Source organism: Zalophus californianus, chromosome 12, assembly GCF_009762305.2.
Source record: "Zalophus californianus isolate mZalCal1 chromosome 12, mZalCal1.pri.v2, whole genome shotgun sequence".
NCBI classification, from domain to species: Eukaryota; Metazoa; Chordata; class Mammalia; order Carnivora; family Otariidae; genus Zalophus; species Zalophus californianus.
Genome location: NC_045606.1, coordinates 16374433 through 16400429, shown reverse-complemented (window position 1 = coordinate 16400429; position 25997 = coordinate 16374433). Strand labels below are relative to the sequence as shown.

At 45.8% G+C, this 25997-nt stretch overlaps 1 protein-coding gene across 1 annotated transcript in view; it reads right to left on the bottom strand.

The window, feature by feature from the left end:
* LAMB1 (laminin subunit beta 1) overlaps nucleotides 1-25836 on the bottom strand; it is a 70365-nt gene extending 44529 nt beyond the window's left edge. Inside the window, exons 1-12 of the mRNA XM_027574783.2 lie at nucleotides 25688-25836; nucleotides 24405-24580; nucleotides 21598-21733; nucleotides 17032-17105; nucleotides 10523-10711; nucleotides 10371-10434; nucleotides 6487-6689; nucleotides 3953-4073; nucleotides 2286-2474; nucleotides 1853-2032; nucleotides 1606-1718; nucleotides 65-144 (exon numbers count right to left, since the gene is read on the bottom strand). Coding sequence (XP_027430584.2) covers nucleotides 65-144; nucleotides 1606-1718; nucleotides 1853-2032; nucleotides 2286-2474; nucleotides 3953-4073; nucleotides 6487-6689; nucleotides 10371-10434; nucleotides 10523-10711; nucleotides 17032-17105; nucleotides 21598-21733; nucleotides 24405-24580; nucleotides 25688-25724 — 1562 coding nt within the window. The 5' untranslated portion in view covers nucleotides 25725-25836. The remainder of the gene's footprint in view (nucleotides 1-64; nucleotides 145-1605; nucleotides 1719-1852; nucleotides 2033-2285; nucleotides 2475-3952; nucleotides 4074-6486; nucleotides 6690-10370; nucleotides 10435-10522; nucleotides 10712-17031; nucleotides 17106-21597; nucleotides 21734-24404; nucleotides 24581-25687) is intronic.
* Nucleotides 25837-25997: the final 161 nt, after the last annotated feature.

Genomic DNA, 25997 nt, shown 5'->3' with positions numbered 1-25997 from the left:
GAGATTGGGAGGGCTCTCTGGGGGGACCAAGCACAAACAAGAGTGTACGTGTGGCTTCACTCACCTGTTGTTTAAGGCCCCTCCAAGGTCACAATCACAAGGTCGACATCCATCCAGATCATTGCTTAAGCCCCAGTGCTCTGGCTGCACAACAAAAGATTTAACATCTAAAGGTGGGTTCCTGTCATTACACAATAGACTCAACAAGAAACAAGTTATGGCGTGTCTTGCTTGTTCTACCAAATGTTCTTTCATGCTGTGCAAGCAGAAAGCCTTCAAGAGGAATAAGCATGAGCACTCTGAACTAAAACCCAGGCCGCAGGTCACCGGGGTCATAACCACCTAACGCCAGAGCAGAGGAGTTTCTCTCCCGAGCAAATAGTCTTTGTCTGAGAGTAAATACGAGCAAGCAGCTAAGATACCAATTTTCCTCATTAAAAGTACTCTGGCAGTAAGGGAGTTTTGGCAAATATTTGGCAGGCCTTTACATTTTCCCTGAGTTCAGCCCATCAGAAACTCCATAAGCAAAGCTCTTCAAAGGATTTACCTATTCTCAAACAGCATAAAGCAAGTATTTTCACAAGTGAAAGGTGAGGAGATCACCGAATTCTGAGCACACGGGAGATGGAAATAAAAAGAAATAAGACAGAATCTACACAGAGATCTCTCTGTACCTCGACGAAAATGCATTTCCTAACGAGCAGATAAAAGCCAAAAAAGCCAGGCGCACTCATTTAAATCAGACTTCCAGTCCGTATATGTAAATATATGTATTTACTGGTCATAAACATCATCTGGGGTCAGTGGACCCCCTCTCACAAATATAAAGGAAACCACAAGAATGTTATAAAAGACAGAGGGTAATTTAAAAAATTACTCTTGTAATCACTCTACTCAGAATCACTACAGTGAATTTTCTGGTGTATTTCCTTCCAGATTTTGTTTTTCTTGATGCAATTTTTTCCTGCACAATTAAGATACTACTCACATCCTGTGTTGTTGTTTTTTTTAATACCAGCATAAGCATTTCCTCATGCTATTGTCATTTCCAAAGGCAACCAAATATCACTCTGTACAGAAGCCCCCAGATTTACTTAACTATTTTCCCCACCGTTGCTTCCAAGTTTTTTGGCTATGATTAGTATGAGATGCAATGAGTCTTCTGGTGAATACACCTCTGTCCAATTTTCTGCTTATTTCATTAGGAAAGATTCCCAGAAGTGGGATTACTGGGTCAAAGGGTATGTGCCTTTCTACAGGCTACTGATAACTTACTTCCAAAATGCTTTTCTTGCCAACTATGAACCAATGTGCATTTCCATCAGCAGCTTAGAGGACCAGCCCTTCATTAGGTCCTAAGAGTTAGCAACCCCATTTTCAAAAAAAATTTGTTACTTTTGTCCATGAAAATGGTATTTCGCTGTGGTTTTATTTTACAATTCTAACAGTGATGGTGACTATCTTGTCAAAATTATTCATGAGTAATTTTTTTGTGAATTGTTTGCGTCTTCTAATATTTATATAGAAGGGTGACGGTGGACTCTACAATAGCGAATCATGTCACATGCACAAACCACCCATCCCAAGTACTTAGGAGTCACCTACCAGACATTGGTCACAATGCTGTCCTGTTACCAGACGCTTACAGTAGCAGTAACCGGTCTCAGAATCACAAGGATTCCCGCCAGGGATCGTTCCCAGAGGATTGCAAGCACAAGCTTTATTAGAGATAAAATGAAGTAAAGAAATACAAACCAAGTGAGCGCCAAGGGGTAGTTTGGATTTAGAACTGCAAAGTAAAACGGGAATTGCATACACGAGAGCTCTCAGACTTTTTCACAAATGTACTTACATTTACAACCGAATGGATCTTCGGCACTTAAACCATAGAAGCCTTCTTTGCAAATTTCACAGTGTTCTCCTTCCACGTGTAATTTACACCGGCACTGACCAGCAATGAGGCCAGCGGAAAAATCCGTATAACTGTCACAGATCCCCCCGTTCTGAGATCCGGCTGGGTCACAGGTGCATCCTAAGAAGAACAAAGAGCACCCGGTAACAACGTGTGTGTTTGTATCAACACGTGTGTTCCCTTCCACCCTCCACACATCACAGAAATAGACTAAAGAAGGCAGGACTGCCAGGTAGCTTCTGCTTCCAGCATCCTCCACCACAGTTCAAATACAGCAGAGTCTGACACTCACACCAGGGGTCCCGAGAGAAGGATGGTGACCCCCTGGCTATTCAAATTGAGAGGCCCTATGTCATGCCGTTTCCCCACGTACGTTCGCAGAGGTTAGGGTCTCGGACGTCTCTCTCTGGGTGCTGGAAGTAAAATGGCTTGCACTGCTCACAGTTTCGTCCCATCGTGTTGTGCTGACACTCATCACACACCCCTCCGGTGACATTTCCAGTGGCCAAGTACACCGCCATGTCAAAGTGGCATGAGCTCGAATGTTCGTTGCAGTTACACTCTGCGCGACAAGACCCACATCAACAAAAGACTTTGAAGTCAACTTACCAATGGAGGATGGGGTTGCTGGGAAGCAGCACGTTCTGGAAACTAGGGATGAAGTTCAGGCAAAATGGCAATTAACAATTAGTCATCCGTGACAAAGGACACATCCACCTGACAAGCTGGAAACCCTCCAAGTGTGAGCTTTCTGAAATAGGAATCTGCCCTCTTTGGAAAGAAAAGTAAAAACCTTTGGGGAAAGTCCCCTTGGTAGCTTATCAACAGGAGGCGGCCACCAGGTGGAGGATGGGGTGGGACCGGAACGCACCACCCCAGAGGATCTCCTGGGCGATACTTACTGGGAAAGCCTGTTTGGGCTGCCAGCTTTAAGGAACGGGGTATGAAGGCCTGGTTCCCTTCTCCCCCGTTCCCACCAGCACACTCAACCAGGCTCTTCAGGGAGAATTAAGGTCTCCTGAAGAGCCATCTGGCCAGCCTTCTGAGCACACCCTGACCCTCTGCAGGCCCACTGGGCCGTCCCCTTGGTCGAACCCGGCTTTAATATCATCTCACTCCCTGCTCAGTGACCCACACGGATTCTGGTCTTCTCGAAATGGAGCTTAGCTCAGCTTGGCCCTCCTGGGGCTCTACGCTCTGGCCTCCTCTGTCTCCCCTTGCAATATAACCTCCCATAGGGAGGGGCTGTGTCACAACCAGTGACCCATCCTCAGTGCCTAGCAGAGAACTGCCCGTGACACACAGGTTGAATTAAACCTTGGAATCATTTCCCCAGTGTGGACTTTGTGTTGGTCACAAGAACGTCCTTGGGGCCTTGTGCCCTGTGCTGATCTCCTTATCTGAACTTTTCCTTCCCTCCTACTTTCCCCCTACCTCTCTTTCTTCTTCTTACCTAAACAATCTTAGCTAGCATCAAAGGCTGCTGGGTTGTACGTACTAACGAGCCTTGATCACTCCAGCCCTCACTGGTTTCTGAACTTCTAGAACAGTCTCAGTGGGGGAAGGGGCAGGCACACTGCTCCTCTTGAGGGGAGGAGAGCATATCAGAATCACTGTGGGGGGCGGTAAGGGCAGGTTTCAAACTACACCTCTGCCCAGAGAATACCGCTGGGCTGGCTGGCAGGCCAGAAACAAGGCCAGAAACTCTGCTCTGTATCTCTTAGACCTTAGGGATCTACCATGCCATATTTTCCTTTCATTTCTCTCTCATAGTCATCTTGCCTTCAAGACAGGTACAATGTCAGGGACACCATCTCCATCGTCTACGGAATTTGCCAAACAGACGGCTGCTATTCAGCAAACTCACTTATTCTTTAAACTGAGTGGATATTGGTTTCCGAAGAGTATCTGGGTGAAGCTGGTCAAAGGGTAGTCACTTTCCTTCCATTCGCAAACTAATGTACTATTACAGTGGTTCTAATCAGAAAGTAGATACTGGAGTCTGAGTGGATTCAAACTGCCCCTCTGATAGAGACTTACTTTTACAGGCATTGCTGTTTCGACCTTCAGCGGGTCTCCAAGGTAAATCGTGGTAGAAATGCATGCACTGTTCACAGTTCAAGCCCTTGGTATTATGCCTGCACATGCAGTGCCCGTGAACCTTGGAAGTTAGAGAAACAGGAAAGAGCAAAGTAAGAGGTAGACCGATGGCCTGATTTTCTCCACAACCAATGGAAGATATAAACATCCTCATCTCCAGCTCACCAAAATGAGCGTTTGTTTTTATTTTGTCCCTCTCCACAGTGAGTTCTGTCTTTCTGATGGCTCCAACTCCCATCTCTAGGAATAATTCCTATTATACAACAGATACTCAAGAAATATTTTATCGAAGTATTGATGAAAAGAACCCAGATGCACATCAGTCACTTAAGAATTAAAAAAAAAAAAAAACCCAAAAAACCTAGTTACTTAAGAGTTTAAAAAAAAATCTATGCCCAAAAGAAACCTATTTTAAGAGAAATCAACAAAAGTTATAATATACACCACCTGGACACCAACTCACATTACAGCAAGTTTTACCACTATGCCACAAGAAAGAATGGGTTTTTTGCTTCTTTTGTTTTGTTTTTGACTTCAGGCACAGCACTTCATTATTTTTCCAAACCAAAATGAGATTCACAATATTAATCATTTACCACATTCACATTTACCTTTTTTTTCTTTAAGAAAGGAAATAGAAAATCTCAGGAAAAAAATACAAATTATTTTGCTTGATGAAGGGCCCAGGAGGTGTTCTTTTGCATTGTGTCTCCAGCAAGCTATGCTGAAGCCCCTGAGGCACGTAAAAGACAAATTCTTTCAATCTAGCAAATACGCGTGTGCATGGGCACCTCACCTTAACACTAGTTTCTATAGAATGGAATTCAGGAACAGGACAGACAGGTCCGTCCTGGACTCACCTTGACAGGAGCGCAAGTGAGCAAAAGAGTAAAATCGTCTCCTTACAAGCTAGTTTTACACAGAATAAAAAAAAACAGTTCCAAAGCACACACCACAGGACTCTGCAGTGTCTAAACCAACAGCACATGGTACTGAGACCCCTGATAGTGACAGGTCTACGGGACATGATCTGCACACCAGATTTGCTATGCTGAAAAGTAAATACAATGTACCCAGCATTCTCTGAAAGATGTGGCAACGAGATTACAAAGACATGTCCTCCCTTTAGGCTCTGCTAAAAAATGCAACTTTATCTACAGGGCAAGTGTTCTAAGTGGACCAAATGGAGAGCAGAAATTTCAGCCAGTTGAATGCACGCAATCCTGGACCTTCTGAGATGAGGACTAACAATCTTGGCAAAGCAAACAGTAAGGAAGGAAGGCACACCCTTCATCAAGGGAGGCCCAGAGTCTAATGACAGAAGGAACCCTGGGGCAGAATGGGACAAGCTAGGCATGAATTTCCATCTGCTGCTGACTTAGGGCCCTCTGGTGAGCTATTTAATCTCTGCTCCCTTCTAGTAAGGATAGTTGGTTGAGTAAATCCCATTGAGCTCTAAAATCCTACGTGTCTGTAAGAATTACCAGGTCACTTAGAAACAGGTAAAATACCCTAACTTTATCCATTTGGCAAATCACCCAAATCCCCAATTTTTAGAAGTACATGAATTGACAACACAGCATAAAGGTAGGAAAAGAATGAAACTAGAAAAAACATACAAAGGAACAAAGCCCATTGGATTCCTAAGTCATATTCTATGGTTCCAGGTTCAAATGTCCAGTTTTCTGGGCTGCGATCACTTTATGCTTGTGGTGTCTAATCTTCCCTCAAGAAAAGGAAGATGTAATGGCGATTTAGAAAACTTCTTAATCCTTATTGACTCAAAAAATATATACTGTCGCAGCACCCTGCTGCAATAACTTCCAAAAATTAACTCTTTGTCTCTGACATGAATAGGCCTTATATTCTCATAGCCCCAGAAATTTAGCAAAGAGAAAACCAACCATCAACCACCAGTGTGGTGGAAAGAGCTAAAAGTCAGTCTGGAAAAATAAAACCCCAAGAAATTGTGAAAAGTTTAAGCTAGAACTAGCTTCAAATTGCTTTTTAGGATCATCTGTCTAAAGGAGAGAGCCTCGGGGCACCTGGGTGCCTCAGTCGTTAAGCGTCTGCCTTCGGCTCAGGCCACGAGCCCAGGATCCTGGGATCGAGCCCTACATCAGGCTCCCTGCTCAGCGGGAAGCCTGCTTCTCCCTCTCCCACTCCCCCTGCTTGTGTTCCCTCTCTCGCTGTGTCTCTCTCTGTCAAATCAATAAATAAAATCTTTAAAAATAAATAAATAAATAAATAAATAAATAAGGAGAGAGCCTGGGACACCTGGGTGCCTCAGTCTTGAAGCATCTGCCTTCAGCTCGGGTCATGATCTCAGGGTCCTGGGATCAAGTCCCGCGTCAGGCTCCCTGCTCAGTGGGGAGCCTGCTTCTCCCTCTCCCTCTGTACTCTCCATCTCTCAAATAAATAAATAAATCTTAAAAAAAAAATAAAGGAGAAAGCCCCTCAGAGTGCTTGCTTACCATTCCTTCTACTTCTTCATTGACTCCATCCACAGGCGCACATTCGCTGGCATGGCCGTAACAGAAGCAATTTCCTCGAACCACCATATCATACACTGCATAGTAATACTTCTCTCTGATTTCCATTCTGGAATCCAAAAGGTTATCGCCCAAAGTGTGTAGCTTCACAAACTTGATTCTCAAATTGGTGATTTTTAATAGATCTACGAAGGTCACCAAGATGGAAGGAAAGTCTGATCAAACACGTAAGACTTCATTTGCAATTATACAACATCTCTCTATAGAAAGGCACAACAAATAAAAATGGCTTAAGTTAAGGCTACCCGCTTGTATGGTCTCAATGGCCATACTAGTAAAGCTCGGCATAATGGGACAGTGTCTAGAAAAGAGAAGAGTTGCTCCCTCCTCACCAGTTTAGAAAGAGCATCAGACTGTTTCAGGAAGAAGCACGAAAGCAGAGAAATTTAAGAACACAGTTGCACGGCTGCCAGAATCCTCTAGCACACAGTAATCTGAACGATTGCAGTATCATCCTGCGCCCACAGCAATGAGCATCAGTCTCAAAACCAGAGGATTCCATGCAGGTGGGAAAGGGTTTATCAACACACTCCAATTCTCTTATTACAAGATAGTTAGGATGGAACATTTTTGTGTTTATTTTTGGAGGAAAAAAAACACTATCCGAAATTTCCCACTGTATAGATGAAATCCAAGTTACTAAAATAGATTGGACACTGTGGAATAACCACTCTCCGGGGACAGAAGATCTCCACCAAATTTTGACACAACATCACAGTCTCCCACTTTTTTGTCCTAGTTTGTCATCCATAGTGTGACATAAGGATAAAGGAGCTCAGTATTAGGGGTAAGTTGTTTTTTCCTAAATATTAAGTTAGGTTATTAAGGATCAATTTCTCTTATCTTTTCTTCTCTCTCCTGGGTCTATGGATCTATGCTTATTACAGAAGTGGGGCCATCAATTATATTCTATAGTAACTTGGTAAACCAAGAGCCAGCCATTCATCCTTCTCCACCAGTGTTTCCATCGCTGGCTAAGTTGCTCTTGCTGAAGTGGACCCCGAAAGACTCATTAGTCCATCAGTCTTCCCATGTCCTGTGTAGCCTGAAATTGCTCCTAAGCTTTACCCTCATCGGTGCTGATGCATTCTCATTTGCCACACAGGACGACAAGGTATTGGCCCAAGGCATCAGAAACTTTCAAAGCCCAAATACAATTTTAACAGCTTATAATATATGCACAGCTTACAATGAAGACTATAGAAATAGCTGTGGGTTGAAACGGACAGTCCATGAGCCCATGCATTGAACTTAGGCTCTTTGTAAAATCAAAAACTAAACAGAGAAAGCGTGGTACGACTTAGCTGAATGGAATTTGTGAATGCCAACATTTCCTCCTGCACACAGAATGAGCACAAGCCCCTATTGACAAGCAGCCAGATGACAAAGCGGAAGAGCAGCGGGAGTGTTTAGGAGCCCTTGAACTGATCTTTGTGGGAGCCCGCAGAAGAGCAAGTATACTCTTCCCCTCTCTCCTAGCACAGTTACCAACAACCAAGCCTTGTCCATGGACTCTCTGGTGTGAGGCAAACCTCGCTTTTGAAGTGAGGCCCCGAGGTCTCAACACCAGGGACAACTCAAGAGACTTGAGCTGTTCTCTAGAGGACAAAGTCAATCAAAAGCATCATCGGTTAAAACGGATGCCTCTTGTATACAGACAAGATTTTTCTGAGGCCATTTAACAAAAAAAGATAAGAGAATTACAATGGCAACACATTCCCCAAGTCCTGCAAATGTCACCCAAGAAGGAGCAGACCGTGAGTCCTTTTAGGACCCCACGAAGCGTCTGTTGCGGAGCCGATGTGGACATTTCTCACTGGATTTTGAGAGCAGGAAGGGTGCGCACTCAGAAATGGCCCAGGGCTGGATGTGCCATCAATATTTGTTTTATAATAGAATGAATGAGTAAATTACAGACCAGAGATAGTCTGGGCCGCATGTAAAATTAATTTAAGTGGGGAAACATCACTTTTCTGGCAATATTTCTTGGATGCTTTCCATTTTACTTTTCCATGCTTCACGCTGGGAGGGTCTATGGTGCCTTAGCTTCAAACAGGGCCATCGGCAGCTGGGAACAATCAGCAAGAATCAGCCCTGCCTCTGCTCAGCTGACTACACCTTAGTAGCAGGAGCGGGAGTCTCATCCCCTCTCTCTGAGGTACGGGGACCAGGTCCAGGCAAGACCCGGGCCACGGCTCGTGGCAACATCAAGAACAGCAGCTGCTTCAATTCACTGAACACTTCCTGTGTGTCAGGCACGTCAGAAGGTCATTTCTAGAACTCATTTTCCCTCCATAATGATGTTCAAGTCAATATTACTATCTCTACGTACAGATGAAAAAAGCAGAGCCCAAAAAAAGAACAGGTTTAAGCAGATTACTTGCCCAAGGTCACAGAACGATAATCTGCTGGAACTGGGATTTAAACCCAGGTCTGTCAGACTTCAAACCTCATTCTTTTAATTAGTGCATATTTTGCCTTCCAAGATGATCAAAATGTAATTCTGTAATAACTGAGGCATGGCTGTTACATGCTAGAAAGATTCTAAATTAGATTTAGAACCATAAAATAGGGGTTCAGGATCTGACGACTGTCCCCTTATGCACATTATTCCAACTCTCTGAGCCTCAGTTTCCTCATCTGTTAAATGGGAATACAACCCTCATCTGACTGAGCATATTGAGCATGGCTGACACTTCAGATTTCTCCCCAGTACTCTTCTTTTCTTCCTTTGACAAGAAGAGCAACAGGCAAGAGTGTGAGAAGGCACATGGCCACCTAGCTAGAGGTTTCTCAGTGTGTCTTGAGGTTGGCCATGTGATTAATTTTGGCCAGTGGGATGTGAACACAGGGGACGTACAGCTTCCATGTCACCTGCCCTTCTCTTCCTCCCAACCCATAGGTTGGGACAACGACATGGTAGCGTTGCTTCAGCTCCAACCATGCAGATAAAGACTACAAGACAGAAGGGACCTGGGTGGCCTAATGGCTAGGGTTGCCAGATGTAGCAACAAAAATACAAGTTGCTCAGTTATATTTGAAATTCAGATAAACAATATTTTTTTCAGTAATGTCTGTCTCAAACATTACATGGGACATAGTCACACCAACCACAAATATTGCATGGGATATCCTTGTACTGGTCACAAATATTCCATGGGATAGAGTTATACTAAAAAAAATAACTTGCTATTTATCTCCAATTCAGATTTAACTGGGCGTCAGCCTTTATTTTATCTGGTAATCCTACTTGTAGCCATTGAGCTACCTTTCTTCTCTGGATGATTTCATAAGAGAGAAATAAACTTCTATTTTATTTGAGCCACTGTATTTTTTGGGACACTTTGTTACAACGGCTTAATCTGTACCCTAATTTATATATACATGTCATATAATATACACAAATTATATGTTATATATATATAAATATATATATATTTTATACATATATAATATATATAAATATATATATATTTATATATAAATATATACAACATATAGTATATAACATATATTTATATACATATATATTGTACTGAGCAATAAAATAAGGTATTATGACCAGCATAACTGTTTGAGTATTATGACATAAATCTTTTACTCTAATCAAAATGTATTCCCGGTCAGGGAGGACTTTGATTCCTGCCAATTTCAAGGACCTCTGATTGGGTACTGTGGAGAAAAAAGGAAATAAAGAGGATGGATTTAGCACTGAATAGCTCAGATTCGGGGCAGCAGTGTTCTGGGTAAGAGTTCTTCCATGATTGCTGTTTTCCATCAAAGCTGTTATTCGAAAACAAGCTTACTCTGTATCCTTGGACTATAAGGATCTTCTATTCTGAAAGCAGGATCTAAAGCACGAAATATCACCTAAAAATAGATACAAAAGTAATGGGTATTTTTGCAATGATCAAAAAGGATTTATAAGTAGAATGTGAAACAAGAAAAGCAAACAAACCTCTCCTTCCGTTGAGGGTTCAATGTCAGAATAGCGGGAATCACAGATTATATCATCCACTTTCTTCATGGGACCAGCAGAAATGCCTGGAAACGAGCTCTCGCAGTCATAGGCAAAGTATCGGTACACGCCCCAGGTTTTCCCGAAGTCAGATGATCGTTCTATCAGCATAGCGGCCGGACGGAATGTCTAAAGGCAGGGTAGAAAAGGCTCGTTGGATGTTTTTTATTGGTGATCTGTATTTTTTTCTTTTAATCTCAGACGAACACATCACTCAGCCATGTGCCACAAGCCCTGCTGGCAGGTGGTTGGTGCTGCGGACTGTGGCTGGATTTCAAATACTTCCGGCTATTGCATGGAGCCTCCGCTTACAGGCAAGCGTCTAGCCTCGCAGTGTTGCACTTTCTCCCACCCCAGCAGAGATCAGTAAGCTGTTTCTCTTTAGAACCTGATTATAAGCAGGACTTCACAGCAAACACTCTTTGGTAGAGTCAGTCACCATCCATAATAGGACTGGTTAGGTTGCCTGCTTGTTTGTCATTCATTCGTGTAATCATTTGGCAGCTGTGTGCTGATCGTGCTCGGTACAGACAGCGGTCTGCAGGCTGCAGACAGCCCCAGGAAGCACAGACAGAAATCATGTAGGACACAGAACACCACAGCAGAGTCTCCTACAGTGTGCTCTGGGATAGCGAGAGGAAGGAATGGCTAACTCGAGAAGCTGCGGAATCCTACGATTCCACTCCTAGCTACCCCACTCCCCAGAGAACGGAAAGCAGGGACTCAGACAGGTGCTCTAACATGAATGTTCACAGCGGCACAGTTCACAATGGCCAAAAGGCAGAAACCACCCAAGCATCTATCAAAGACGAACGGTTAAACCAAACACGGTATATACATACAACAGAATATTACTCAGCCATAAAGAAGAAACTCAGATACTTCCTACATCATGGATAAACCCTGAAAATCTTCTACTCAGTGAAAGAAGCCAGACACAAAAGGGCAGATATTGTAGGATTCCACTGATAGGAAATGTCTTGAATAGGCAAGTACACAGAGACAGAAAGTAAATTAGAGGTTTCCAGGGGCTAGGGGGAGGGGGCAATGAGGAGTTAATGCTTCATGGGTAGAGTTTATATTTGGGGTGATGAAAAAGCTCTGTAAATAGATAGTAGTGATGGTTGTGCAACATTGTGAAGACACCTAATGCTACTGAATTGTATATTTAAAAAGGGTTAAAATGGCAAATTTTGTGTTATGTATATTTTACCACACACACACACATACACACACACACAAGCTAGGGAATGCTTCAGAGACAAGATGGCCTTGAACTGGATCCTAAAAGGGTAGGGGTCTTCTAGGCGGTGGGTGGAGGTGGCTGCAGGAGGCAGAAGAGGTTGACTAGGGCAGGGGAGGAAGGAATTTGTTGGCCATGCAAAGGGGTTTCCTTTATTTTTATGCCACAAAAGGGTAACACCAAAAGACTTAAGTGGACAGAATGAAATGATCAGATTGCACTTTATAAAAATAATCCTGGGGCACTGTTATTGGACATGGAAAAAACAATAAGCAAAAAAAAAAACCAAGTGACAGAGGTGCTTGGGTGGCTCAGTCATTAAGCGTCTGCCTTCGGCTCAGGTCATGGTCCCAGAGTCCTGGGATCGAGGCCCGCATCGGGCTCCCTGCTCTGCGGGGGGCCTGCTTCTCCCTCTCCCCCTCCCCCTGCTTGTGTTCCCTCTCTCGCAGTCTCTCTCTCTCTGTCAAATAAATAAAATCTTTAAAAAAAAAAAGAAAAGAAAAAAAATCAAGTGACAAGCAAACCGAGAGAAAAAAAGATGAAGGTCCTAACTCAAGCATTACGGTATGGTCAGAGAGAAAGGACGCAATTGCTCTGAAAACTTAATGAATTTAGTAAAATATATTGAATTGCACTTGGTGATCTGTTAGGTTTCAGTGGAAAGGGAGGGAAGGAGAAAAACACGGGCACTTGAGCTTGGATAGTGGGGGGCAACCGTGCTAAAAGCAAAGCCACAGAAGAGAAGGAAGGTGTTTGGTTTTGGACTAATAACACATGAGGCATCCACAAGGGGACACCCACTGGACAACCAGAAACAGTGGTCTGGCACCCAGCTGCGCCAACGGAGCCTGAACCGTGGATTTGGGAATCACTGTTGGCATACGATATTTGAAACCTCCAAAGGTAGGATTTCCTTCCGAAAAGCAAAGGGCAAGATAAAAGAGCCGAAGTCATTGCTCCAGAAAATGCATCAACACAGGGCTAGCCAAAGAAGCAAAGAGAGTGGTGCCAGGCACTTTAATTCATCATTTCCTAACCTCCTGTTACGGGCCGAATCGTGTCCTCCCCAAATTCTTAATTTGAAGACCTAAGCCCTCATCCCGCGGAACGTGACTGTATTTGGAGATCAGGTATTTATGTGGGTAATTAAAGAAAGCGGTCTTACAGTGGCCTAATCGCCTGGACTGGCATTCTTTATAAGCAGCAACAACTAGGGTACGGGCATGTCCAAGGGAAGACCAAGGGAAGAGAGAGGAAAGACCGCCATCTCCAAAGGAAAGAGAGAGGCCACAGGAGAAGCCAACTCGGCCCATACTTCAATCTCGCACGTCAAGCCTCCAGAGCTGGGAGACAACACACCTCTGTGGTTTAAGCCCCCCAGTGTGGGGTACCTCATTATGGCAGCCCCAGGAAACTAACACACCCTCACGACACACTCTTCTTACACGTGGGAACTTGAGGCTCAGACACATTCCCTGACTTGCTAGAGAGGCAGAGCTTAGATTCAAATCCAGGCTGAATGAGGGCCAAACCCATCCTTCTGCCTCACTGGCTGATGGCGTCATAGCAGACCAACAAAGGGATGTCACAGACGATGGAGTACAAAGGCCAGATTCCTGGAAACTGAGGCAGGACAGAGATTTGGGAGGGTGTGGTGGGCAGGGTGCACTGGAAAGAAGAGACAAAGCAGGATGAGCTCTACCAGGGGGCCCAGGCCTCCGTGCCCGAGGAGGGGGTACGGACGTTTGGAAAGTGGAAGGCACGTTCCATTGCAGGGAGAAGAGGACAATGGAGCCAGCCCAGCCAACAGAACCTGAACGGACCCTCCCTTGTGAATTAAAACCAATGCTTGGGAGAAATCTGGGTGACCACTAATGGTGAGACTAGTGCATTCCCAGACCTCCTTCTGTCTTCCTTAATAATCCTGACGGTCTTCTGCACAGATCAAAGGAGACAAGGATCAGAAAACGGAAGGTCACATTTTGACAGATTCTTTGACTTATTCACTTACTAGTTGCTTGGGTTTTTACTTTTTACCTATTCAGGAATATAAGAAAATTGTACTTTATTAAACTCAAGAGTATGTGAGGAAGGATTTTAAAGTAAGGGGGGGAAACCCCAATAACTACGTCAGCCAAGACAAGCTCCCCAGGAGACCTGCCTCCTGGGTGGTGACCTCTAGGGACAGGGCAGCCTGATGTCTCTGTGTCACAGGGGAGCAGAGAGGAAACGCCTGATAGCCAGTGCTGGCTGTGCTCCTTTCTGGAAGCTTCTGAGTCCCAAAGGGCCACTGACAGAGTTCTCCAATTTCCTGTGGAGTTAGGAGGCTGCTGGAACCCAGGACAATACTGGTATGTTCAGAATGGAGGCCCTTCCACACTCTGCTTACTCAACAACCTGCCCAGGGCTCACACCACGGGCGCGGCCACCTCTGAATTTCTATGCCATAAAAGAGCCACGATTTTGGAAACACCTGGCTATCAACCAAAACACACCGTGTATAGGTTACAGGAGTTTCACTGGCCCACGAAAACCCACTCCCCTTAGCAAGCAGCTATCTCCACGGCAAACACGTGTTCTTCACCACCGTCGGCTCCTGTCCGCGGTCCTGTCGCCCAAATGCCGCGCTCCTGCTTACTCAGCTCAGACCGCCAAAAGATCTTTGCTTCATCCCCCTCGCCCTCCCTTCTGTCGTTCTGCTTCTCAGCCTTCTCCGATTCACAGCTGAACCTCTGATTACAAAGGGTCCAGCCGAGGCCTCGCATAGAAAGTGAGTGCTGATTCTCAAAGGCAGTAGCAGTGGAGGCTAAGAGTACAGCAGCAAGGGGACGTGTGTGATTTGAAAAAGCTTTGCTGGCAATGCATCCAGGACTCCCTGGAAGGCAGGGGCAGCTCCCTCCCGCGCCAGAGTCAGGCCCGTCTCTGCATGCATACCAGTAGTCTCCTAGGTGAGCCCCCCATTAACACAGGCCTCAACAGGGGCCTCCCCACGAGCCCTCGGTTCTCACTGTCCCGGGCCCGCCTCTGTTGCCTCTCGGCGACCTTCCTGAAATAGTCTCATTTCCCTGTCAACGGCTCCCCATTTCCTATACAGTTCGCACCCCTCGGCCAGGAGTCCCGGTCCTCCTGACTGTCATCTTCCTTCCCTCTGCCCCGCACGGCCCCATGCTTGAGGCAAACCCTGCCTGAACTGTCCCCCACCAGTGCCTTGTTCTCAGACGGTGTCCTCTGCCAAGAATGGCTTTTCTTGCACCTCCTCCCACAGAGATTCTGCTCACCGTTCCCAGCCCTGGTCAAATGCAGTCCCGGATCTCTCTTCACGAAGCTTCCTCCTTCGGCCCAGGCTAAGACTACTCTCGTCCTCCTCCGTACTCAGAATGTGCACTGTCCGACCTTCTGCTGAGCACTCAGCACCCTCTGTGACAGAAGTTATTTGCAAGTCTGTGCTTCCTCCACACCCCTAGTATAGATGGAAAGGTCCCGAAGAAAAGCAACCGCGGTATCATTAAAATCTCCCGCAAGACCTAGGGCAGTTTCTTACAGACAGAAGATGGCTGAATTCCTTGATACACTTATTCAGTCAGTAAATATTTGTAGAGCAATCACTACCTGCCAAGCATCAGCGTATATAAAAATGATCGCATTCCCATTAGATGCCAGGTAGCAAGATGATGCCTATTCCCGCAGCAGAGGACTAGGTCGCACAACCCTAGAAGGCAGTGTTCTCATTCTTCCTTCCCAAGAAGAAGCCGAGGCTCTGGCCACACGTGCCAAGAAGGGGCGGAGTGGGGATTTATACCCAAGCCTGCCCAACCCCATAGATACTGCTCTTCCCATGGGAGCGAGAACCTGCAGGATGAGGTCTCTCTCACCAACCACAGTCCGACTGCCTGTACCCATCCTTCATGTCTCTGTTCGGTCACTGCCTCTTTGACCTTCCACACTTGTGTGCAGTTTCACCTTTGGCCCACGGTACTCACTTGAATGAGTATTTAACTACAGAATATGTACCCAAAGGACCTCTGGGTGTACGCAAACTCAGAATGACCCATGTAGGCACACAGATGCCCTTTCCAAAGTAAAAGATAGGGCCATCGACATGAATAATGATATTTTTGTATATTTTTAGGCGTCACATAACAGGAAGGCAACATCCTCATGCATGGCTGAGTTTCACTTCTAATGGCCAGGCTGAGCTTGGCCGCGGTTAATGAAGGGAGAAGGCACAGTGCTGAGTTGCTTAGTAAAAGCCCCTGCCTCCCCCCGTATCAGGTGTCACAGTGGAAGCCTTCCTCTCTAGCAGCAACAGCACCTCTGGAGTGGGGGGTGGGGAGGGTTGGCGGGGGGTAGGGGCTCAGGCCTGGGAGCCAGCAGTCCACCATCCCTCCTAGTCATGTTCTGACTTCCATGCTCCTTGGCCTCCTAGGCTTTGGTTCCGGGCATGATAAGACTTTCTCGGCTACCTGCACACATCGGTCAATCTCTCCCTGGCACCTCTTCCTAACCTGAGAGGGTGCAGCTAAGGCCCCCAACTCCAACCAAAAACTACCCAAAGCGATTTTAATCTGAGAAGCAAGAGGTAAATTATGGGTTTTATGTGCATCAATGTGTACTTTAAGCCATGCAAAGTCTGTCATTTCCAGGCAGCTGCTTATGAGGAAACAAAGGGACTTTGTCCAGAGAAATTCCCTAGCCCTGGAGTCATTTTACATCTCTAAAAGAAAAAGGATGAGAAAATCCACATTTAAGAAGGCATACGCACTTCCTAAGGAACCGCAAAACTTTTCCCACAAATTTTGCAAACCCTTGAAAATCAAAGATAATACACTTCCTTTGCAGTTACCAAGCTCAGCATTAAAACATCAACACAAGGGATCAGGGATTTACTCTCCAGATGTTTTATTGTGGTTTGGGAGAGAGTCAAAGCTGCCTCTCTCCGTGGGGAAATAAAAAGACATCTAATTAAAAGTTTACAGTTGAATTACCTTAGACTAGAGGCTCGCTCTCTACTTGCCATGAAGATAGAGTATTTGTTAAACATAGTTATTCATGCCCATCTTTAAAAGCTGCTTGATGATCCCAATTTATGGCAACAAGAATATTTAAGTTCCCATTTAGGCCAACACACAACAGACATCCATACCGAAAAGGGAATGACACAGCGCTTTCAACGTGTCATTTGTGAGAAAAATGACGAATTCCTTACCTTGAAAGTCATTATGAGATGAGTAAAATGGAATTCTGCTTCCAAATCCAGTTGGATCGTTACATTTTCCACGCCTATAGGAGATTTTTTAGAAATAAGAAAGGAAATAGGTAAACAGGACCATCTGTGAAGAGTTGGGACTGTTGTCTTAAATTCTCTTTGTGCCCCTCATAGAAATCCTCCTTGCCTGGGTGTTATGCACAAACAATGAATCATGGAACACTACCTCAAGAACTAATGATGTGGGCGCCTGGGTGGCTCAGTCGTTAAGCGTCTGCCTTCGGCTCAGGTCATGATCCCAGGGGCCTGGGATCGAGTCCCGCATCAGGCTCCCAGCTCAGCGGGGAGCCTGCTTCTCCCTCTGCCTGTCTCCCTCTGTCTCTTCTGAATAAATAAATAAAATCTTTAAAAAAAAAAAAAAGAACTAATGATGTAATGTATGGTGATTAACATAACAATAAAAAATTAAAAAAAAAAAAAAGAAATCCTCCTTGCATTCTATCTGAAAGTGAAGCTGAAGACAAGAAACCTGCCTCGGGGTAGGAGGTAAGGCACAAATCAGAAGGATTCTCCAGTTTTCCACAAATCGTTCCGGGAGTTCGACATATTGAATCTGCTCAGTGGAAAAGGCCTCTGGCAAAATGCCTCTAGGGCTGTCAAGAAAGGCAGCTTTTGGGGGCGCCTGGGTGGCTCAGTCATTAAGTGTCTGCCTTTGGCTCAGGTCATGATCCCAGGGTCCTGGATTGAGCCCCGCGTTGGGCTCCCTGCTCAGCGGGAAGCCTGCTTCTCCCTCTCCCACTCCCCCTGCTTGTGTTCCCTCTCTAGCTGTGTTTCTGTCAAATAAATAAATAAAACCTTAAAAAAAAAAGGCAGCTTTGGCTTAGGAGAAAGTTAAACATCTTCCCAATCCCCTAAACCGAGCGACTCTCCGAGAGGAAGGATGGGGTCACTTCCTGGGCACAGTAGGGGTTCAGCTTGCAGCCTAAAGCAGGGGACCTAATCCTCCTCCAGGCAAATCACAAGTATTCCTTTTTTTAATGCAGCAGCAAAGAAAATAAATAAGAATCTACCACTCATGTTAGTTATGCTCCCGTTTAGAAAGACCTGTCCCTGATGGGGAAGGCTTTGGATGCATCACCACAATGGAAAAACAATGCCAGAGACAAAGAATGGGTCAAATAAATAAACTGGCCCAGAACAAATACTAACTAACCCTAACCCTAACATCTTCCCTTTCAGGGGGAAGCCTGAACAAAGAAATGGGCACTTGCACCATGCCCCGAGGGTCGGTCAGTCCTACGTTAACACACTAAAAAAGGCCACTGGAATTCCAGAGATGGAAAGTACCTCCCTCCCCTCCAATACCTTGGGCCCTCTAGCCTGCCTGTTTGCTAAAGGAGACCCTTCCCTGTTTCCTGGGCTCGAGAGAGCTCTGGGGGTCCACCTTCTAGAGCAAAAGAAGTCTTAAAGGCAGGAAGACAGGAATGTGTCAGAATGAATCATGTCACGGGCTGGTGTATTTTCAGGAAATCAGTAGGACTTTTGAAATAAACTCTCCCACTGGAAAACCGCCAAGCCAATTGTAGGGGGTGGGGGGTGGTCACTGAAACGGATATGAGTTAGTTGGAATGTTAAAGAAAAACATTATAATCACACTAACCAACCTTATCTAACTTATTAAAAAGAGCATATTATAAACCGACTCTGGACATTTCAGAGTGAAATGCTAGCTCAGCCACCATGTGTCTCTTCTCTCCCAGGCTTTTTAAAAGCCTACAATGTTTGTTCAAAATGAAGAGATAACAAAATAACGTAAAGTACAAACAAGACCAGTACCCTTTCTGTAACATAAGAACATAGGCTGCAACGTGCGCCCTAAAAGCACATTCCATTTTAGATTTGGAACCTGATAAGGCATTACAGTTTTTTTTTTTTTTTAATAAGGGAAGAAAAAGCCACAGAGAAAAGAAACAAGATGATTCTTTTACGGCATATTTGATTTCTGTCAGACCTAAGGATAGATCATTAGGAAGGGTAAGTGAAAAGTAGCTGCACCCTCCAAGCCCATTTCGATGCCTGAACACTGATAATTTTTTATTGTTATGTTAATCACCATATATTACATCATTAGTTTTTGATGTAGTGTTCCATGATTCACTGTTTGTGCATAACACCCAGTGCTCCACGCAGAATGTACCCTCCTTAATACCCATCACCAGGCTAACCCATCCCCCCACCCCCCTCCCCTCTAGAACCCTCAGTTTGTTTTTCAGAGTCCATCGTCTCTCATGGTTCATCTCCCCCTCCGACTTACTCCCCTTCATTCTTCCCCTCCTGCTATCTTCTTTTTTTTTTTCCTAACATATATTGCATTATTTGTTTCAGAGGTACAGATTTGTGATTCAACAGTCTTGTACAATTCACAGCGCTCACCATAGCACATACCCTCCCCAGTGTCTATCACCCAGCCACCCCATCCCTCCCACCCCCCACCACTCCAGCAACCCTCAGTTTGTTTCCTGAGATTAAGAATTCCTCATATCAGTGAGGTCATATGATACATGTCTTTCTCTGACTTATTTTACTCAGCATAATACCCTCCAGTTCCATCCACATTGTTGCACATGGCAAGATTTCATTCCTGTTGATGGCTGCATAATATTCCATTGTGTACATATACCACATCTTCTTTATCCATTCATCTGTCGATGGACATCTTGGCTCTTTCCACAGTTTGGCTATTGTGGACATTGCTGCTATAAACATTGTGAACACTGATAATTTAATGCCGCCATCTAAAGCTCAACTTAGACGAAACCCACGGAAAATGGATAACATCACATCCATAGAGAACGTCTTTAATGATGAGCTATTGGACACCAAGGAGAGGATGGGGCAGTAACCATCAGTCTGACTTTCTGAAGACTAGGCTTCAGCCTAACCTCATCTAATCTCTCGTGACAGAGAATGCAAGCCCCTCTACTTGAAAATCCGTCTTTCTGGCATTTGGCCTCTCTTGCCCCACAAATTCAAAGTTGCAGAAATTGATGAACTCCTGATGTGACCAAGAAAAACCCTCCCCTGGAACTACAGCACATGATGAACGATTTTACTGTCTATCAACTTGATACTAAAGTTGAGGCGTCCTTCTAATGGTCTTTTCATGTCACTGGAAGAATGTGGGCAGTCGGGACATGCTCCTGTTTGTAAGCAGCTCTATGCTATTTCAGAAGTCCTTTGGGATTTGAGTACAGACTTACAGAAACCTCTCTTTCACACTTAACTATCAGCCAAGATAACCTCCTATAAGAATTGATAAGGCTCTAATGGCCACATGCTTTTTTGAGGACCAGTCTGTCTCAATCTGGTAAACAATGCAGTCCCAAGGCTGACCAATGAAAAATCAACCAACCCTCCCCCGGAAACCAACAGTCTTCTGGAAAGCAAGTATAATTTCATAGCCAATGACAAGGAAGTCTAGTAAGGGAGTTCCTCTTTATAGATTGTTAAATGACAGCAAGCCTCTGAAAGCTTCCCAGGGACAGGGCATATGTAATAGATAGATCTAGTCGAATCCATGCTCTCTATGGCCAAGCCTAGGTTCACTTCTTTGAGAGCCAGAATTCTCATAATTTTTTGGAACATCTAATGGTACCTTGTTAATTAAGAGACACAAGAACTCGGGGTGCCTGGGTGGCTCAGTTGGTTAAGCAACTGCCTTTGGCTCAGGTCATGATCCCAGGGTCCTGGGATCAAGCCCCGCATGGGGCTCCCTGCTCAGCGGGAAGCCTGCTTCTCCCTCTCCCACTCCCCCCCGCTTGTGTTCTCTCTCTCTCTCTCTCTCTCTCTCTGTCAATTAAATAAATAAAATCTTTAAAAAAAATTTCATTAAAAAAAAAAAGAGACACAAGAACTCTACCTTTATTTCCCAAAGTTCAGCATTCAAGTTTGAAACAAATGCCAAACTAATTGGGGCTTAGTTTCCCAGTGAAGTAACATCGAATTTGATGACTTTACTAAACCCAAACCCCAAGGCAAAGAAAGGGAAAAGCGGCTGGGTTCACATACTCACTAGAGAAACTGAGTTGGGGTCATATCTAGGTTGACAGAGTCTTTGAAAAATTAATATCTAGTGCTGATTCATAGTACTATTACTGAACTTTCTTTAGAGAGAAGGACGGCAATGGTAGAGGTGGGGGCTGCTTCTGCCCTTTCCTTTGGGGTTGATCAAAATGAAAGACGCTATATTTTGTGGAAGATTCAGGGCTGTGCAGGGCCTTCCCACACCCCCAACAGATACAGCCCATCCCGGCAGACTCCCCTCAGGATGAGGACTACGAAATATCCCTTTGGTCTAGCATCAAAGACTGCTTTCTTATGGAAAGTGCATGCTTCTGGAAAAAAGATCAGATTTTACCAAGAAAAGTTAGTGCTAGGCAGTAAATCTGCCAAAGGCCATAATTACAGGGCAGAAAAACCAATCAAGACTACAAATACCCAGGAGTCTATAAACTTCCAGGTGACCAATCACACACCGTGGAACTTGTTCCCACACCAACCACATACCATTTTCGGATTGCCACCAAATCTTAAGGCGGTTTGGAGCAAATGTAGTGACCACATTTTCAATGAGATGACTGTCAGGATTGAGGGTCTCATGATAAGGATCTTGTGAATTGCAGATGAAGCATTTTTTGTCCTCCTGAAAGGAAAGTTAGTTTCATGAGTCTAGGAAGCAATCACACACACACACACGCACACACCAAAAATTAAGCCCACAATACAGAAATCAAACCTACTTGCTTCAAGAAAAATGCATGTGCCAAAATTACTTACGTGACACATAATATGCCTTCTGCTTTTTAACTTATGGGATATGAATTACTCCTGAAAATTTCTTCCACTCTTGTAAATTCAAGGTCAAAAGTAAAAGGCGGCATTGTTTCCACAAACTATTAATTTAATCAAAATGAAATTTCTAGGCATAAGCTTTCATCTCAATGAATAGCTAGAGAAGCTTACTCTTCCAGTAAAATGCAGAAGAGGTATTAGAGAATTTTTGCTGACATAAAGCTAACTGAAAAATGAAAGCAAAAAATATTCATTCACCCTGATTTTCTAAAACCTCACAAGACAGAGGCCAAGTATTAGGCAGATGTATTTAAGCAGCTTTGGGAAATACAGAACCAGTTTTCTCAGCTTTTGCTCTGCCCAAGCAGTGAATTCATGGTGGCAGCTTGCAGGCTAACCTAGAAACCGCACAGAATATCTGGGAAGTGGGTACCAGGCTGTGCTGCTTTGTTGAAAGCACTGTATACTGAGACCAACTCAAAGAACGCCAACACAGACTCTAATGAAGCTGAGATGGCTTCTGTAGACATCCACATACGTCGAGCAACATTTAAACAGGGGTAATATTCTGATAAGGACAGTGCCAACAGGCTGTACTCCTATGTTTGTATTTATTTAGCTATTACGTATCCCCTTCCTCTCAAAAGGATTTAGGGACTAGCAAAATATACTAAGAAAAAGAGAGAGAACAGAAGTCAGGAATGCAGTGGGACCCTAGACAAAATACTTAAGATTCCTGCCTCAATTTTCAGACCCATTAAATGTTTGAGAAAAGCGCACACCCAGTCCCTTTCTTTAGGCTCTGATATCTGTAAAGAGCACTCCATACTTTCATCGCTAATCATGTAAACCAGAGAGTTTGCCTCAACTTGGCTTTGAAGACAATTCAATTCTCATTCTGGTCAAAGCCGGTTTCAGAATCTAGTGATTCATTTACAGGATGTCCTCGCCTCCGAGGTAAATGTTAACACAATATTTAAAGTAAAATTTACATGCTAATATTAGAAAAGTTACCATCAACTGCCTTCATTTAACTTGTAGTCAAGGAAACTAATACTGAAGAACAATTACCAGAACTTAAAAAAGTTTAATTACAGCCACCCTTCTAATCAGGAGGAAGCAGTCTAGACATCTCTGTATAAACCTGGAAGCAAATGAGCAGAATCCACTTTACCACATTCCTTTGGTTTAATTTATCAGGTCTCCAGGATGGGTGCTCTCTTGGCTTTGTAAAAGTGAATCCATTTTAAGGCCTCCGCCGTGCAAACTGCACAGCATAGACCTCCTCCCAAAGGGCAGGTATACAGATAAGTGAAGGGACCAAAATGGAAGCAGCTGGCTCTGGCCCTAAATGCCTTTTGCTTACTTTAGAGGTCAGAAATATCAGTGTACTTAAGGAAAAAAAAAAAAAAATCAAGCAAAAGGCTTCTGATTCTAGGTAGTTAGTTGGTTTTGGTCTTTTTTAAAAAAATAGTTTTAGGACGCCTGGGTGGCTCAGTCAGGTTAAGAGTCTGTCTTGGGCTCAAGTCATGATCCTGGGGGTCCTGGGCCCCACATGGAGCTCCTTGCTCAGTGGGGAGCCTGCTTCTCCCTCTGCCTGCTCTGCCTACCACTCACCCTGCTTGTACCCTCTCTCTGAAAAATAAATACAATATTTTAAAAATAAAATAAAAATTAGTTTTTTTGTTTTTTAAAGATTTTATTTATTTGACAGAGAGAGAGAGCGCGCACAAACAGGGGGAGCAGCAGGCAGAGGGAGAAGGAGAAGCAGGTTCCCCACCGAGCAGGGAGCCTGGCGCCAGGCTCAATCAGAGGACTCCAGGATCATGACCTGAGCCGAAGGCAGTTGCTGAGCCACCCAGACGCCCCCAAAATTAGTTTTGACTTCGTAAAAACGTGACCTTTGAAATCTAAGATCCTGGCCCACTGTTAGAAGCAGCACCCTGAAATTTCATTTTGGTCCTTCTCTATCAGGGTACCATGGCAACCAGGGCATTTTGAAAAAAGTATCTAATGGAGGTAGATGGGGAACAGCACCACAGGAGAGAAAATCAGGTTCAGTGATTACAGCGACCTTGCAAGGTATCTGTCAGTGCAGCCATACCCTTTATCCAAGTGAAACAGGAAAAACCCAAGATCACTACTCAGTCTAAGAAAAAGAGGATAAACTATCTTTTATACACATTTCCAAGGAGGACAGACTTAAAATAAAAACAAAACCTAAAACACTCGGGACTTTTGAAGGCTCCGGGTTAGGATCCGGGGCAGGGACCAGGTCGGCCCGCAGCCCTGCCTTTCCATACGGACTGTGCCGGCGGTGGAGGAGGCAGGAAATGTTTGGCGGATACAACTGTGCAAACGGAGATGGAGCAAAAAAGGGTGAGCAATCAGTCCAATCCCGGGACTCCCCGACCGGCCGCGCTTCCTATCGCTGGCAGGATGTGGAGTCTCCAGGGCCTCGCCCCTAGGTCTGGACCGGAGGAGGCGCGCGCAGAGCCGGGAGCTGGGATCTCCGCCCTCACCTGGAGGTGGCTGACAATACAGTACGGCTCGGCCTTGTGCAGCCCGCACGTCGAGGTCACCGAGAGCTTCTGTGCCCGGCCGATGAGAAGGTCGCCCGTGGCGGGGTAGCAGCTGCCCTCCGCGCAGCCGTAGCTGAATTCGGGCTCTTGGGCGCACACTTGGGCTCCGCACAGGGCTGTGGAAAGGGCAGGCGACCGGGGAGGTGGGGAGGAGGGCACAAGCAGGGAGCGAGCCCAAGCAAAAGGAAAACAAGCAGGGTCGGGAACAGAGTAGGCTCAGAAGAAAGCAGAACGCACAGAAAAGAGGCACAGTGGAAAGATGAGCGAAGGGAGAGGCCGGGACGTGAAGAGGGTTCGGAGAGAGACACGAGATCACGTTGGTCCGGCAGCCCAGAACATCATTCCAGCGAGACCCATAGACACTCAAGTCCACCCAGATCTGCCTTGGGGAAGCAGCTCCAGCCTCAAAAGGTAGATGTGCAGACTAGCCACTTCCATGTGCCTGTGCGTGGACCTGAACACCCATGCGCACGCCGGTAGGTGGTGAGTGTATGAACCTCCGTGCACGCGGCAGCCTGTGCATCCTCAGTGTGAAACCCTGTGTGTGCGCGCGAGTGGAAATGTGTGAGTGTGGGGCTGCGAGTGTGTGTCCGTGCACCCTCGGAGGTCCCGGGCGCTTCTCTGGGGGCGAGGCAGCAGGAGTCGCAGGGGGCGCCGCTTTCCCAAGCAAGGGGAGAGTGGACAAGTCCCTGCGGCTTTGGAGTGGCTTCAACGCTTCGTCATTCCAGGGAAGCACCCGGTCCAGCTGTTTCTGGCGCCATCCGGGGGCAAACAGCGATGGTTAATTGAAGCCACATGGCTCCAATCTGTTCCCAGGACTAAGCCTGCGCTCAGCTAGAACACTTCGCTGGGAAATGGGCTCCAGGGGAGCCCTCTGCGGCAAGCCCCCAGCCCACCCCAGGAAGCCTGTCCCCCAGCAGTGGAGAGACCCACAGTGAACCGGCCGAAGGTGCAAAGCCCGGAGCAGGGGCCGGGGATCCCCAGTTCTGGGTACAGAGCCCCCGGGTTGCAGGTCCGCGGCGATCCTCGCGCGCACTCCCCAGCTGCCACCGAGGGCGCTGGCGTTTAATCCCAGGGCACGATTCCCACCCCAGTCCCTCTCCGGATCCTCCGGGCTCCCTCGAAGCCGGGTCAAAAGCCTTCGCGCTCTTCCCCATCCAAGCCCACTCCTCCTCCCACCCTCCACCACCCTCCCCCCCCCCCCCCCGCGTCCGCGGAATTACCTAAGAAAATGAAAGCGAACACCTGGAGCAGCCCCATGGCCAGACCCTGTAGCCGAGGGACAGTCCCTGCAGAGGAGGGGAGCACGCACCCGCCGAGCCGCCTGCCCTTTTTTCCCCCGTCTTCCTTTCTGGAGAAGTAGAGAAAAAAAAAAAAGCAAATGTTCATAGAGAAGAGAGGGGCCCTTCCATTTCCTGCCGCTCCCACGGAAGCGGGGAGTTGGAGGGTCGGGAGGGGGAAAAAATCGCGCAGCCACTTTGTCCTCCTCACCGAGCGGTGCGAGCGCTCTCCCCGCCGCCGGCAGCCCGGAGC